Source organism: Globicephala melas, chromosome 6 (genome assembly GCF_963455315.2).
Source record: "Globicephala melas chromosome 6, mGloMel1.2, whole genome shotgun sequence".
In the NCBI taxonomy this organism is placed as follows: domain Eukaryota; kingdom Metazoa; phylum Chordata; class Mammalia; order Artiodactyla; family Delphinidae; genus Globicephala; species Globicephala melas.
In genome coordinates, this window is record NC_083319.1 from 80,334,666 (window position 1) to 80,350,271 (window position 15,606).

At 49.1% G+C, this 15,606-nt stretch overlaps 1 protein-coding gene across 6 annotated transcripts in view; it reads right to left on the reverse strand.

The window, feature by feature from the left end:
• The window catches only part of B4GALT1 (beta-1,4-galactosyltransferase 1), a 49,296-nt gene extending 34,262 nt beyond the window's left edge, over positions 1-15,034 (reverse strand). For 5 of the 6 annotated variants that reach the window (XM_060301035.1, XM_060301033.1, XM_060301038.1 and 2 more), the window contains exon 1: positions 14,476-15,034. In XM_060301035.1, coding sequence (XP_060157018.1) covers positions 14,476-14,899 — 424 coding nt within the window. In that variant the 5' untranslated portion in view covers positions 14,900-15,034. The remainder of the gene's footprint in view (positions 1-14,475) is intronic. The other variant, XM_030832682.3, reaches the window with a different exon arrangement.
• Between the last annotated feature and the right edge of the window lie 572 nt (positions 15,035-15,606).

Consider the following 15,606-nt stretch of genomic DNA (forward strand, 5'->3'; position numbering starts at 1 on the left):
AGGGGACGCGGGTTCATGCCCCGGTCCGGGGGGATCCCGCATGCCGCGGAGCGGCTGGGCCCGTGAGCCATGACCGCTGAGCCTGCGTGTCCGGAGCCTGTGCTCTGCAACGAGAGAGGCCACAGCAGTGAGAGGCCCGTGTACCGCAAAAAAAAAAAAAAAAAAAAAAGGGGGGTAAAATAGCAAACTTGATAATGGAGAAACAGCAGGCACCACCATAATGAAATGATCAAAGTTCACATGGCCAGTAAGGAACGAATTAACAGCATGTGCCTCCAGATATTATGTACCGAGAAGAACTCAGCGTCGTTCACTGGTATTCTTATTCAAGGCATAACCTGAACCTCATCACAAGGAAACATCAGACAGACTCAGACTGAGGGGCCTTTACAGAACAACTGGCCCACACTCTTCAATATTTTCAGTGTCGTGTAATACAAAGAAGTGTCAGGCATTGTTCCAGATTAAGAGCCGAAAGAGACATGATGACTGAATAAAATGCGTGCTCTTCAATTTTCTTTTACTACAAGGACATTCTTGGGACAACTGACAAAATCTTCATAAGGTCTGTAGATGAGATAATAGAAAATTTTCAATGTTGATTTCCTGATTTGATCATTATACTATGGTTATATAAAAAAATCCTTGTTTTTAGGAAATACATACTGAATAATTAGGGGTAAAGGGGCATGATTTGGAATATCACACAGGCACAACCATGGAGAGAGAGAAGAAAAAGCAAATATAGTAAAATGTTAACGTTTTGGGAATTTAGGGGGATCCAGGGATATCCAGAAACTCTTTGTATAATTTTAGCAACTTTTCTGTAAGTTTGCAGTTATGTCAAATTTTTAAAAATTGAAAAAAAAAGAAAAAGCAGATCTGGGTTAAAAAAAATAGAATCAAAATGAGCTATAAAAAATACCGTTTACATAAGTTAAAAATACGTATATACATATACTGTATGATCCATTTATATGGCCTTCTCAAAAAGACAAAACAACAGTAATGATCAGTGGTTAACAGGGGTGAAGGGTGAGAGGAAAATGTGACTACAGGGGGATTTTGGGGGGTGACAGAACTATTCTGCATCTGGATTGTGGCGGTAGTTTTATATATATGTATATATACACACATATATATAAATTCATAGAACCAAAAAAGGGCCAATTTTACTGTATGTTAATCTAAAAAATTGAATTTAAATTAAAAATTGCATATATATGAAGCAGTGGCTCCCATTTAGCAAGAGCAAAAACAGATACACATTAAACACTTTAGAATCGCTGCCCATGGTGGGGTTGGGAAATGGAAGGGGGAATGAGGATAAAATAAAACAAGAAAATAAGGCAAGAGAGTCCTTGATGATAATAGGCATGAAATAAAAAGTTGGATGGCTGGATGGAAAGGAAGAAAAGAAGGAAGAAAGTACACAAGGAAATAAATAGAGGAGTGGTAGAGGCTGGAGCTGGATGTGTCCTTCCAGGGGTGTACAAGGGAGAAAGGAACCCTGACCTCTGGATCAGACCAAGGTCCCTGAAGGAGTTCTGCAACACTGTGGGGATGGGTTCATCAGAATATAAAAGAAAATTTTTACAATCTTGGGATGATGAAGACCTTCCTAAGTGCAAAACAACCTGAAGTCATAAAGGAAAAGACAGACTTAAATACATAAAACTTTTGTATGATCGAAGATACCAGAGGTAAAATTAAAAGACATGTGACACATGGAGATCATATTTGCAAATGATATATAATAAGGGAGTAATATCCATAGTATTAAAAACTCCTATAAACTTATTTCAAAAAATAATAGAAAAATGGGTAAAAATATTAACAAGTAATTTACAGAAGAAATACGAATGGCCAACTAACACATGAAATTTGCTCAACACCATCAGTAATCAGAGAAACAAACTAAAACAAGATGCCACATTTGACCATCATATTGACAAATGTAAAAAGACTGATAACATCCTGTGTGGGAAACAGGCACCTCTCATACACTGCTGATGAGGCTAAATTGGAGGGCAATTTGACAGTATGTATTAAAATGTTAAAAGTATGTGATCTTTAGATCCCAAATCAATAACCTAACCTTCCACCCTAAAAAGGGTTTTAAGAAAAAGAAAAGCAAACTACACCCAAAGCTAAAGCAAAACAGAAGGAAGAAGATAATAAAGATTAGAGCAGAAATTAATGAAATAGAGAACAGAAAAATAATAGAGAACATCCATGAACCCAAACTTGGTTCTTTGAAAAGATCAACAAAAATGCCATACTTTTGGCTAGACTGACCAAGAAAAAAAAAAAGAGAGAAGACCAAATTATCAAAGTTGGGAATGAAAGCAGAAATATTCCTAACAACCTTAGAGTAATAAAAAGGATTATAGGGTATACTATGAATAACTGTATGCCAACAAATTCGATGACTTAGATGAAGTAGACAAATTCCTAGGAAGACACAAACTACCAAAACTGACTTAAGAATAAAAAGGAAATCTGAATAGACCTGTAACAAATAAAGAAATTGAATCAGTAATCAAAAAGCTTCCCACAAATAAAAGCCCAGGCCCAGATGGTCTCACTAGTGAATTCTACCAGAAATTTAAAGAAGAATTAATACAACCCTCACAAACTCTCCCCAAAACTGAAGAGGAGGGAACACATCCCTACTTATTCTGTGAGGCTGTGTTACCTTGATACCAAATTCAGACAAAGACATCATGAGAAGGATGAGAAGAAAAACTACAGATTTATTTGCCAATTATACCTCAATAAAGCCGGAAAAAAATCCCTATAGTTCAATGTCTCTTATGAATAAGAATTCTCAACAAAAATATTAGGAAACTGAAGCAAGCAGCATAGAAAAAGGATGACACACCACAACCAAGTGGGATTTATCCCAGGGATTCAAGTGTGATGTATACCTGAGAAACACCGTATCAATAGAATGACAAAAACCACATGACCATCTCAACAGACACAGAAAAGCATGTGACAAAACACATCAACACCTATGCATGACAAAAAAAAAAAAACACTCAACAAACTAGGAATAGAAGGGAACTTCCTCACCTGATAAAGAGCATCTGCAAAAATCCCACTGCTAACATCATACTTAAAGACTGAATGTGAAAGAATGAATGTTTTCCCCCTAAGATCAGAAACAAGACAAGGATGTCCTCTCTTACTGCATCTATTCAACAATGTGCTGGAAGGTCTAACCAGGTCAATTAGGCAAGAAAAAGTGTTGCTGTGAGAGTTACTGAAAATAATGCATATGTAGTACTTTTCCCACACTTGGCATGTCAGTAAGTGCTGAGTAAGCATTACCTGTTGTGGGAGTGGTTGGTATGATTATTGCTGGAGCCTAGAACCCAAGATTCACAGCAGCTCCCACTGATTGGGTTTTCAAGCTGACCAATTTACTTGTGACTTGGGGCCTAGAAACTGGAATTGCTGCAAGGGTCAGCTGGGTGTGGATTTGTCCAGTAACTGACTCAATCCTGGCTCAGGGTGCACTGACAGTCACCCAGCTCTACACGGCTGGCCCACCTGCGGCCAAGACATTAAGCTGTATTAGGCAGGAGTACAAGGCTACATCAGAATTCCCAGGCAGGAAGAGACTCCAGAGAATATCCAGGCCAACCCCCTCATCTCGTTTTATAGATGCGCAAAGTGAGGCCCAGTGAGAGAACGTGACTTCTTTCAGATCACTCAGTAGGTTGATGTCAAAACTGAACTTCAGGGCTTGGCATCCTGGCTTCCATCACCAGCCCCTGGGTAGAGTAAAGACAGGTGATCTACAGGCCTGTGTCTTAGGTTTTCTAACAACACCGGTATAGGCCACTGGGCAGCCCAGCCTAAGCCCACCTATGTCCAGCCCTCATTTTTTTTTTTTTAACACAGCCCTTTTCTTACCCCCTGAGACTCCATCAAATATCCAATGCTCCCTCCAGCTCCTCTCCCCGACCACTCAGCTACATATAATCTGTGATGGCCTCTCCCCAGGACGCTGACGAACAATGGCCACATGGAGAAGGGAAGGCTCTGGACGACCACAGAATCCTGGCATGCCTAAGACACAGCAACCTGCACTCCAAGTTCCCAGTGTTGTGGATTCAACAAGATGGAGGCTTCTCCTTGTGGCCTGGGGTCTGCTCAGATAAGCCAGGCCAATATCTCTACCAAACTATGGCTCTAGGCTAAATCCTGTCCCTAAACTGTGGTTACAGTCTCAGACCTCTTCCTCCTCCTCTTCACTGCCCCAGGGCAGCGGGGGAAAAAACTTCCTTTGAAAAAACTTTTACCCTGCAGTCTACTGTATTGAATGTATACCTTTGCTGCCCAAGGGGATGCATTGATCAAAAGACAAAGTACTGCCATTACCAAGTACCTCATCTCGTCCAATCCTCTTATCAAACCTCTGAGGTAGGAATTACCTCTCCACTTTACACAGGAAGGAATTCTTGCCCTGGGTCCCCCAGGAGCAAGATGCTTCTTGACAGCAGCTCTGGCCTAGCTCCAAATGGACCCCTGAGAGTACCCTGTTAAGTCACAGCTGATTGCTGAGGAATGCAGCAGAAGAGAGGACACGTGGAGGGGCTACAAGATGAATAGAGCAGCTGTCACAGGTTGAATGCACTCCGTCTATTGAGTCTGTAAACCTTTGGTCGCTGAAATCACTAGCTCTAAAGCCATTCCTACATTTATGCAAGTAGCAGGCTCCTGTGTGTCTAAAAAGAGGCATGTGCATGGGGGGTGGCTACAGGGACAGAAACGGCAATTCATGCTTGCAGACCTTGGGCTACTGATCAACTTATTTATACCCAATATAATTTAAAGGCCTTTCTTCATTTGGGCCCCATGTCTGGATCCCGTAAACCAGGGCTGTCAGATCAGAGTTCGTCCGCATGGGGTAAATGGTCAGGTGCCCAGGCTAACCCATTAGAGTCAAACATGGGTTCTGCATGCAGTGTTTCCAGCAACCAACCTGCAAAGTTTTAGATCAACAACATTTTGAAGCCAGGCTTTTAAAGCTAGGATCTCTCCACAATCTACAGGTTTGACTCCACAAATAAAGGAAGAAGGAAAGGTCCTTATGCTGTGTAAATCAACATTTTGGGCAAAGGTGTGAAGTGTAGAAAGAGCCACCAGTAAGGCTCCTTTGTGGATACCCAGTAACCTCAGCAGGAACTGCCCAGAAGCAATGGCTTGTAGGAAAAGCCTCATGCCCAGAGCAGGTGCAGTGTCCTACACAGGGAACTTCACACACGCTCACACACAGAGAGCTGAGAGTATAAGGGTGAAACTCCAGATAAATCTGACTCTCTCTTGGAATCTACACTCTTTAAAAGCCCATACCCCTGTCCCTGGAATTTACAGTTTAGGGCCTGTGGATTATTCTAGCCCTCCAGGAAAGCAAAGTGGCAGTGTGAACCAGTGTCCTAAAGATGACCATATCCTCTGGCCTGGAAATTCCCCTCTAGGAATTTATCCCCAGGAAATAATTCAACTGAAGCAAGGAGATACATGCAGCAAAGATGTTCAAGATGATCTGTGACGGTGAAACGTGACGTTGAGCGCTAAGGGAATAACCATAAGGATTTTAGACAGCAGCTACTAAAGATAATTCTGATAATTATAAGCAACATAACAGTTTATAAGATAATGTTGAACAAATATAGCAGAAGGCAAAATAGCTCACACTATGGTTGCAACAGTGTAAAACATGTATGCATTTGGAAAGTAATGGCAAGTTTTGTTACAGTGATAGATGCATGTTTTGTTACAATGGTAGGGAGTAAAATGATACATTTTTCAACATTTAATGTGGTGACATTGCATTTTCAATGGAAGAAGAAGAAATCCTACAAAGCAAATGCCAAAATCTTCACGAATAAGAACTATTAGTACTACCAATAAAAGACAACATATATTTGGAGCTTATTCTGTGTTAGGCACTGTTTCAGGCCCTTTTGTGCTTATTAACTTCACAACATCTATGAGGTACTTTTATTATCCTCATTTTACAGGTGAGAGCAGTGAGGCACAGGGAGGATAACAGCTTTCCCAAATCACACAGCTAGTCAGCATGATAGAAAGAAACACTACCCACACCATTTCAAAGGTCACCCACCTAAAAATCTTTATGCCTGCTTAAACAGAGATGACAAAATCTTCAGCAGAAGCCTCACCACGAGACCCCTGAAATGGGTAGTGGGTAACGAGCCTCACAGGAACTCTCAGAGGGCTTTAACGTTGCAGATATGACCAGGATTTCCCTCCACCCCAGCCTAGACTCCAGGAGGAACAAGAGGAAGGGCACTAAAGACCAACAGGTTTAGCATGACTCAAACTTCAGAGAGGGGAGAAGGGACCAAGGCAGTCGGGGTTTGCCCTAAATGATATAATGAGCTAGAACCAGAATTCAGAATCCTCGCTCCAGAGGCCCTCAAGGCTCGCCCCCATGCTCTGCAGACCACAAGCACCTCCTTCTGACCTCTTCCCTTCTCCTTCCTCCCTTTGGTCCCTCAGTCTAGCTATCCTCGGCCTTCCCTCGTCCAGCACAGTCCCAGCTACACCATCTCTCTCTTTTATCATCTTTCCTTCATGCCGCCTCTACTTCCTGTCCTCTCCTGCCCTGCCGGCAACTGCATGCAACAGCTGGGACTTCTGTTATGGCAGTCCCCCCATGTAACAGCAACTAGAGGAAATGACAGGCAGTAGACCCCTGCCCCTCCCAACCAGGGAGACTGTTCAAACATGCTGAGAGACAGGGATGCTAAAAATCAGTGCTTGGAAGAAAGGCCCTTCATTTTGACTCTGGCCCTGGCCCAGACCACCCATCCAGCTCCCTGTACCTCCTTAGTGCCCTGGGAATACCCACGCTTCGTCCTCTCTTTGCCAGGATCTGCCCACCGCTGAGGGGCTCCCCGAGAGTGGGCGCCAGCCCTTGGTCATGTCTGTCTCCTATGCTTCATATAGCGTAGTTACCAAGAAAAGTTTGCTGAATGAGCAAATGAGTCCCCATTCATCCTCTTCCTCAGGGGCGAGTGCCCTTCTGACTTTGGAGGGAAGATTCAAGTCTACCCATTCTCAGCCAGGGGGGCACCCTGCCCAGGCTGCCTGAAGCAATCATCTGAATGACAGGAGCTACCTAACACCTCCATGCCAAGTGTCTGAGTTCCTATATTGCAAATACCAGTTTCCCTAGGTCCACCCTAACTGGGAGTCCTTTCCTGTTTTTTCAAGCTGGTGGTGTCCTGAAACACAACGACAGCCCTGCAGTTCAGTTTCAGGAACGTCAAAGGCAAAAGGACATTATGCAAAACAGGAAGAAACTTTTAAAGAAATGTTTAAAGGCATTTTCAGAATGCAACCTGTTATGAGGCCAGGTAGTTACTGAAACCCCTGCCAGGGCCCCTCCCCAGGACCTGGAGACCCACGTGGTGAGGCAGGAAGGAGCCTGACCTCACACCCTACTGGTCACGCTGGTCTGACATACCCTGCCCCTTCCCACAGTCCAGCCTCCCCCTTGACCCACAGCCTCTGGGCCAGTGACCCTCGGCAGAGTCCCAAATCCAAAGTGCCCCTCAGAAGAGGGGAATTTAGCTCCAGTGAGGACAAAGTGGCATAACTTCAAAACAGGTGCCTTGTGAAGAGCCTGAGTGCCAGCTCTGCTGGTCTCTGAGGCTTCTCCTGAAAGGAATTCCCAGAAACCTACAGGTTCTCACCTCCTGGCCCTTCTCCAGATCTCCGGACCCTCTGGAGGTAGGAGAACTGTGCTGTATGTTTCAGAACCTGGTTTGCTAGCTTGTTCCCACACCTCCTGTGGACACGGTCACATCTCAGTCACATCACCAGCACTGGGTTAGCACTGGTGCTCACCCAGCGCCATGGCCCCAGGGCCATGGGGAAGCTGAGGAAGCTGACTCCTAAGGCATCACCCCCGCTGCACAGTCCGTCCTGCAGCCTGGCCCTCTGCCCCTGCCCCAAGCGCTTCCTGCACCTAGTTTTTTTTTTTTTTTTTTTTTTTGCAGTATGCAGGCCTCTCACCGTCGCGGCCTCTCCCGTTGCAGAGCACAGGCTCCAGACGCACAGGCTCAGCGGCCATGGCTCAGGGGCCCAGCCGCCCCGCGGCACGTGGGATCCCCCCAGACCGGGGCACAAACCTGCGCCCCCCACGTCGGCAGGCGAACTCCCAACCACTGCGCCACCAGGGAAACCACTGCACCACCAGGGAAGCCCCTGCACCTAGTTTTTAATCAGAATTCTAGACACATCTTTTATTCAGCAATAAATGATGTTCATCTGCCACCACTAAGCAAACCTGAAATTTTCAATGAGTCTATCCTTTAGTAAGACTGGTTTAAAAACCAAGCCCTTCTCAAAAAGCATTCATCCCTTTTCTTCCTTTTTAAAAAACTCTACTACGGAAACAATCCAAAAAGTACCTAAAGCTTTAGGCGTGAGCCTCACTGGACCACTAACAAGAAAACAAAAACTATCTGTATGTGTTCGGCAACAGCTGAATAATAAAAGTTATACACTTTGTTGTTTTTAAAGGTGTAGGACCAAGCCTGTGACAGAATCTTAAGGGAAAAATCCTGGACACCAGGCTATCTATATCGATATCTAACTATACCAATCTATCTATCCATTTATAAAGATATCAACTAAATTCTGAAACATGTACAAGAAAAAAGGCTAGCAGGAAATTTGCCAACATGCGTCCTCTAGGTGATAGGAATATAGATGTGCTTTTCAACCTCTTTTAACTTCTCAAACGGTTTTCAATGAGCCTGCATTACTTTTTACAAAAAGGAGGAAGAGATTACCCACTCCTTAAAAAAACAGGCAAAAGCAAAGACCCACAACCCTGGCCTCCCTGGCATCCCAGGGAGACAAATCCTCCTCCTCTCTCTCAGGGCTTTGTGAGGGGCTTGGAGAGGCGGCAGGGGGAAAGAGAAGCAGCTACATTACACACCCAGACCAGACATTAAAATCACTGCCCAAGAATTCAGCAACAGCCAGTAATACAGCCCCTGGCCTTCATTTGTGCAAGGAAGGGGCGGGCTGAGCCAGGCTGAAAAGTAGAACCTGAAACACTGAGAGTGTGACTCAGCCCTTCTGCCTCCTAAGGACGAATCCCCTTAGGCCACGTTCTCCCAGAACCAGCTCCCCGCCAGACCCTGTCCCCTACCCGCCAAGCCACCACAACCTTCCAACCTGGAGGTCTCTGACCTTTAGAAAAGTATCCAAGATCTCTCCCCCAAGCCGGCGACCTGCGTAGGCCCAGGTAAACACAGAGGGCCTCACAACTGAGACTTTTGCAATCACAGCCACAGTCTGGCTCTCAGGATCCCTCGCCAAGTTAAGGGACAGGAGGGACCCTGTGGAGATCACCGAATCCAATCTCATGCCTTGCTAACTCCCCAGGAGTCAGGGTCTGTCTTACAGTGACCTCATCACCTGGGCCACATGGGCAGTACCAGAGGCAAAGGTAAAATGGCCACAGCGGAAGCCCTCAAGGGAGTTAGACTATCTGTCCTAAAACAACTGGACTGCTGCTTAACCAGATAAGAATAACTGGAATTTCCAGGTGGACACGGATTCAAGCAGAATTTCAGTCTCTGCTTCTTATCAAGTACAGGCAAGGAACACTGAGGAGGGAATAAGGCATAGGAGGCACTGGGTAAACAGTCAGTGAAGAAATCACCAGGTTTGGCTTGGCCCCAGGATGCCTGGGCCCCTTTCACACACATCCAGAGCCCAGCTGAGCCCGAAGGGTATGAGCCTCCTGGCCCTGCCCCCAAAGTCTGGAAGGTCCCCAGGGTGGAATCCACGGAAGGGCTGGGACTACCTGGGCATTAACTGTCCCGTCTTTCCCAAACCATAAATTAGTCTAGCCCCAGCCTGGAAACCCCTACTCTGCTGCTATCCAAAGACCGTAATACCCAACCATATGGCTGCTGATGTATCATTATAGCCATTATAAAGCAGCAAGTTAAAGATTACCCCCAGAGCTAATGCACGGCTTCAGAAATTAGAGGAACATTTTCACACAATCAGATAAAACCGGAACTGGAGAACTTTAACACCAACTCTGGGTTTCTGAATAAGGGAAAGAAAGAAGGAAGAAAAGAAGGGAAGGGGATGGCTAGGGAGGCAGAGACTAAACATACACACACACACACACACACACACACACACACTCTGGCTTCCCTAAATGACATCGGCATGGTTTAATTATGCCTCCTCTGCCTAAACTGTGAGTTCCAAAAGAGAAGGCATTTTGTCATCTCCCTCTCTGTAGCTCTAGCGCCCAGACTAGGACAGGCATATTGTTGAATCCAGGAAAGCTGTCACCTTATCAGACCTCTCAGATGGACCCACAGACACACCTAGCAGGGATCTTCCCAAACTCAGTGCCACATTAGGCCACCCTGAGCCTCTGCACTAAGTGTCTGCTGGGCAATAACTTTAAGGAAAAGCATTAGACTGGGAAAAAGGAGACCTGGTTTTTCCAGCCCCAGCTGGCTACTGCCTGGCTGTATGGCCTGAGGCAAGACCCTTCCCCTCTAGCACAATGTGGGATGGGGGCCAGGGAACTGCAGAGACCCATCCTGGGATGCTGTGGTTCCAAGATGCTGCGGTTTGAGTCCAATCTCACATGTGGCTCTTGCAACTTGTAACCCAAGGAACTTGCACCTGGTTCATCAGGTGGAGGCCCCCGTGCTTGCTCAGAGTCTGGGACAAATTACAACAGGCAGGAGACACTTCTGCGACCATCAGGCTGAGTGGAAAAAAGTGAGCCAAATAGTCATGGAGGGTATTTCTCCACCTCAGACTGTTAGACAAGAAGGCATGTCAGTGTGTAGGTCAAGAAATTATCTTCCCCAGGAAAAGCAACAGGACAAAACTGGTTTAAAAAACTAGTTACCTAACGTCCCAAAGCTTAAAGATCTGGACACAGGGGAGGCTCCTGGTGCCTCCCCAACCCCCAGGATGAGGCTCCACCGCAAGCCAGAAGGTGATGAGGCTCTAGGACTCATCCCAAAGAAGAGAGAGAGCCCCTTCCGGAGCTGAGGCCAAGACAGATGTCCTCAAAGTACACTATGTCCCAGGCAGCGTGCTTGTGTCCACATGCGTGCATATGGGGGAAGGGGGAGAAGCGGGAACAGTGTGCTGGTGGAGAAACACCTGACAGCCGAGAGCCCGGCAGACACCCAGCAAGTGCTCTGTCTTGCCAAGGGTACAAACCATGGCAGAGGCTCGGCTGACACCCCCCATGAAACCTGGGGAAAACGGCTCATGGATAAGTGCTCTCCCAGGGCCCTGGCTACCTGTGGCTGTTTGCTGGCCCAGGTGCCCATGACTCTCTAGTGCCCGTGACTCTCTGGTGTCCACCTCTAGATCAGAGTCCTTTTCTGAACAAAGGAAGAGGCTCTCTTCAAAGCATAGCTGGGCAAGAGCGGCCTCAGGTTTAGGCAGTCTTATACTCACCACCACCCGCCTCCCACCCATAGACTGTACCAACTGTCCAGGTCAGCCCAGCCTCCCCTAACCAGTCCTACCTGAGCTACTGACCCCGCCCCGCCCCCAGCCAGCCCCTCTCTGGGCGGGCAGCGCCAGTGCTAGTCAAGTCACGTGGAGCTGCCGCCAAATCTAAGCACAGATAAACATTCATTCCGGGAAAAGTAACTCAACGCAAGGCTGCTGCTCCTCCCAGGCTGACTACATCTCAGGCAAACACCCAGGCTGCCAGAAGGGGAGCCTCACTGCCATGGTCAGTGAGATGCCGCACAGCCCAAGGGCCAAGACAACAGCGCCTACAGGCCTGGACTCCCCGGGAGAACTCCCTGGGGAACTTGCAGGAATCCTCAGGAAAGACCCATCTTTCCCCTGCAGCCCTCACTCCTGAAAGCCTCACAGCAGCCCAGCAGGTGTCCCGGGGCAGAGCCTACTATGGCTTCAAACACTGCAACCTGCCCTAATGCACAGTATAGACACAGGCAGGATTCAAACCCAAGTCTATCTGAAGTCTATCCTGAGGCTCTAACAACCCAGGACAGATCCAACAGTGACCCGTCGGCAGCCCAGTCTGGTGCCTGGCTCCTGCAGGGAAGGGCATGCCCGTTACCCACCACCTACCAGCCCGGAGGGATCACAGCATCTGGCATAGACCCTTGGACACCAGAAAGTACAGCCCAGTTGTGGAAAGGAACTGCAAGTAGTGAAAAAGCCACAGCTTTAAACCCCACGGATGCTTTCTCCCACCAACCTCGAAACCAACACGTAATGGCTTTGGCTGACACCTGCCCAGCTGAACAGATGGGCTTGACTCCCCCAGCCCACACACTCCCCGGGAGACTTTCAGCTTTCTCAAGGCTCTCTTCTACCCAGGAGCCTCCACTTAGAGAGCACCCAAACCTCAAACCCAAGGGCTCAATAAAAGTGAAGAAAAACACTCCACCCTCACCTTCCGGGGCTACCTCCGCAGCAGCTGAAACATCACGGTCCCATGCATGTCACACAAAGGCGGACAAGCTACAGAAAGCCTAGGGCCTCTCCCCTTACCCTCCAAAACTGTATCTCTCAGGAAGTCTGTTCGTGCCGCCACTTCAGAGTCAACGCAGAAACAGCAGTAACTCGTCACCCAGTCACTGGGCAACACCAAGGTGGGTCACCACTGCCTCTCATGATTCATTGAGAAGATCCTACACCTCAAACACCAATCTAATGAACTTTGGGGTACTTTCCTTTAACTTGCTAATTAATTTCTCTTTCCTTCTACATAATATCCAGGCAACAATTAAAAACAAAAGATCAAAATCTGGCCTCTCTGGGGTCTGAGAACTCACCAACCCTCTTCCTCCTTCTCTGCTGTTCACAGCCATCTCCAGAGTCTGAGAAAAATGAAACTTCAAGTCCCAGGTCCTATTTGCCATGTACTTAACATACACAATCTCATTTAGTCCTGAAAATAACTCTGTGAGTTAAGCATGGACAACCCCATTTTACACAAGAGAAAGAGACTCTGAGGAACTCAGAGTCTGAGTTCTAACATGCCTGAGGTCAGACACTTAGCAGTATGGCAAAGATTCCATTTCATTTTACAGGACCAGTCTGCTTCCCAGACTAACCATCAAGTCCAAAAGAATTCAAGTTTCTGCTTTAAAAAAAAAAAAAGTCCCCTTTATTACCACAATTCATGTCTGACCAGTTCCAGGAGCATCCTCCCAAACTTGATATGAAAATATTGAAGTAATTATTGGAGAAATTGAGCAAGAGTGGGTAGGAGGCCTGCTCTGTCTGGGCTCTGTGAAAAAGTGACAGAGTTCCCACTGGCAGGATGCCTGCTCTCCTGCCAGGGCCCCTCACTCAGAACAACATTCTCTACACCCTGGCATTGAAACTGAGCAGCCACCTGTCTGGTAACCTTGGGAGCAACCTGTGGCTGCCTTGGGCCTGACTGCCTGTGGATTACAGGTCAAGGGGAGGTCCCGGTGGGCATGGGCTCAGCCTCCTCGTGACATAAGGAATGCAAACCCACCGACCCAAGCTCTCTGCTTGTGCTGAAACAGAGGCTGGAGTTCCGGTTCAAAACATCTGGGCAAGATACCTGAGACTCCAGGCTGCTGCTATCAGTAAGGGACAACTTGGTGCTAACTGATTATATTTTAGCCCTCCAGCCCCCAGGGTACACACATTATACTGGTACAAATACCCTCGGCCCCTGGGAGGGCCCTACTCTTGGGAAGCTACAAGGGCAGGAAGCAGGGTAGGAGGGCCCCAGGGCAGGGATCTAAGCAGAGGAGGAACTGAACACAATAGTGACAATTTACTGAGGGGTTACCCTCATCCTTGTAAATGCTTGTTTACACTGTTTGGTCTAATCTTCCAAAACACCCCCCTCAAACAGGTACCACTTATTATTCCCATTTAATAGATAAAAAACCAGAGGTTTAGGGACAAGTCACTTGCCCAAAAGCTTAGGAAAAGGGTTAACCCACACTCAGGAGACAGTGGTTCTATGTGAAGACAGGAGATGTGACCTGGGAGGTCTGCTCCCTTCCCTCCTGGAGGCCTCATCATCAGCGTTCCAAACTAGAGAGAGCGGGTTACTCTGAGCTGCCTCGTAGTCCCTACCAGAGTTAGCAGAGCGAAGGCTGCTCCGAGTTCTAAGCAGACTCAAACTCCCAAAACTTCTTGAGGCTTGGGCCAGAGCAGGGAAGTCTCCAAGGCCTTCTCTGGTTCTGGGATCGGGGGTGGGTGGGTGGCGGTGGCTACGGCTTACTTAAACCGTCCCCGACCCAGTCTCCAGCATGAATCCGAAGGGACTCACCTCCCAACCTCTCACCCCCATCCAGCCCGGAACCTGTTTGGGATTAGGGGCTCTGATCCGGAATAGGGAGACTGACTGGCTGTCGAGGAAGAGGGCATGGGCGAACGCGCATGGTACCTTACCGAGCAGCGGGGACTCCTCAGGGCATGCGGGCAGCGACAGTGCTGTGGCGGGGGGCACTGGGGCCGAAGTCAAGTTGCTCCCGAGGCCGGGGCCGGGGCCGGGGCGAGAGTCCGCGTCGGGGTTGGAGGCGCCACCCAAGCGCGCCTTGGAAGAGGTGCGCGAAGGCGGTGGCGGTGCGGCCCCTCGGGGCTGGAGCTCCCCAGAGGGCTGCCCGATGGCGGCGGCGCCGTTAGAGCTGCCCTGCAGCGGTGTGGGGACTCCGACCAGCTGAGGCAAGCGGCTCAGGTCGCGGCCGACCAGGTAGTAGACGAGGGTGACGCCAAGATGCAGCGCGCAGACAGCCACGAGCAGGCGGCAGGCCCGTTGCAGGGACGCGCCCGGCATCGCGGCGCTGCCGCCCAAGAGCGGCTCCCGAAACCTCATCTTCCCGCCGCCGCTTTAAGAAGGGGGGTGGGCTACCGCGGGGAGGGCGGCCCGCCCGCGGGCCTCCGGCCAGACACTGCCACAAGACTGCGATTGGGGGAGGGATCGGGGGAGGGGGCGAGGGAGCGGCGCCGGCGGGCAGGCGGCGGAACTCAGACTCTGGCCGACTCAGCAGCCCAGCAAGCAAAGTGCAGACTAGGGGCTGGCGCGGACGGGGGCGGGGCCGAGGCCGAGGCCGAGGCCGCCGGCGGAGCGGGGGCAGGGCCGCCCATAGGAGCCGCGTTTTCGGGACAGGAGCTGGGGGCGGGGCCGGTATGGGGCGGGGCCGAGCTGCGGGGCGGGGCCTGTGGAGGGTGGGCCGCAGGGGCGGAGCCGTTCGGGGCGGCAGTTGGCAGCCCGCAGCCTTGGAGCTGAGCTCTGAGGTCCTCACGCCGCCCTCCTCCGCAGCCTGCCCCATGGGGCTTCGGTCCCTACTAAGCCACGCTTCCTCCTCCTCCTCCTCTTCCTCCGAGCTGCCCCCGAGAGGAGCCGCCACTTCCTGCGGTGCTGAAGGGCTGGGTTATGCGCCTGGGCCTGCAGTGCGGCGTCAGAGAGGAGGGAGGAGAACAGAGCAGACTGGTCGTGGTCTTGAGGGGTCGGGGGCCGCGGCGGCTTTCCTGACGGTGGACCTCGGTAGACCTGGGGGGAGGGTCAGGAAGAGGGGCGGA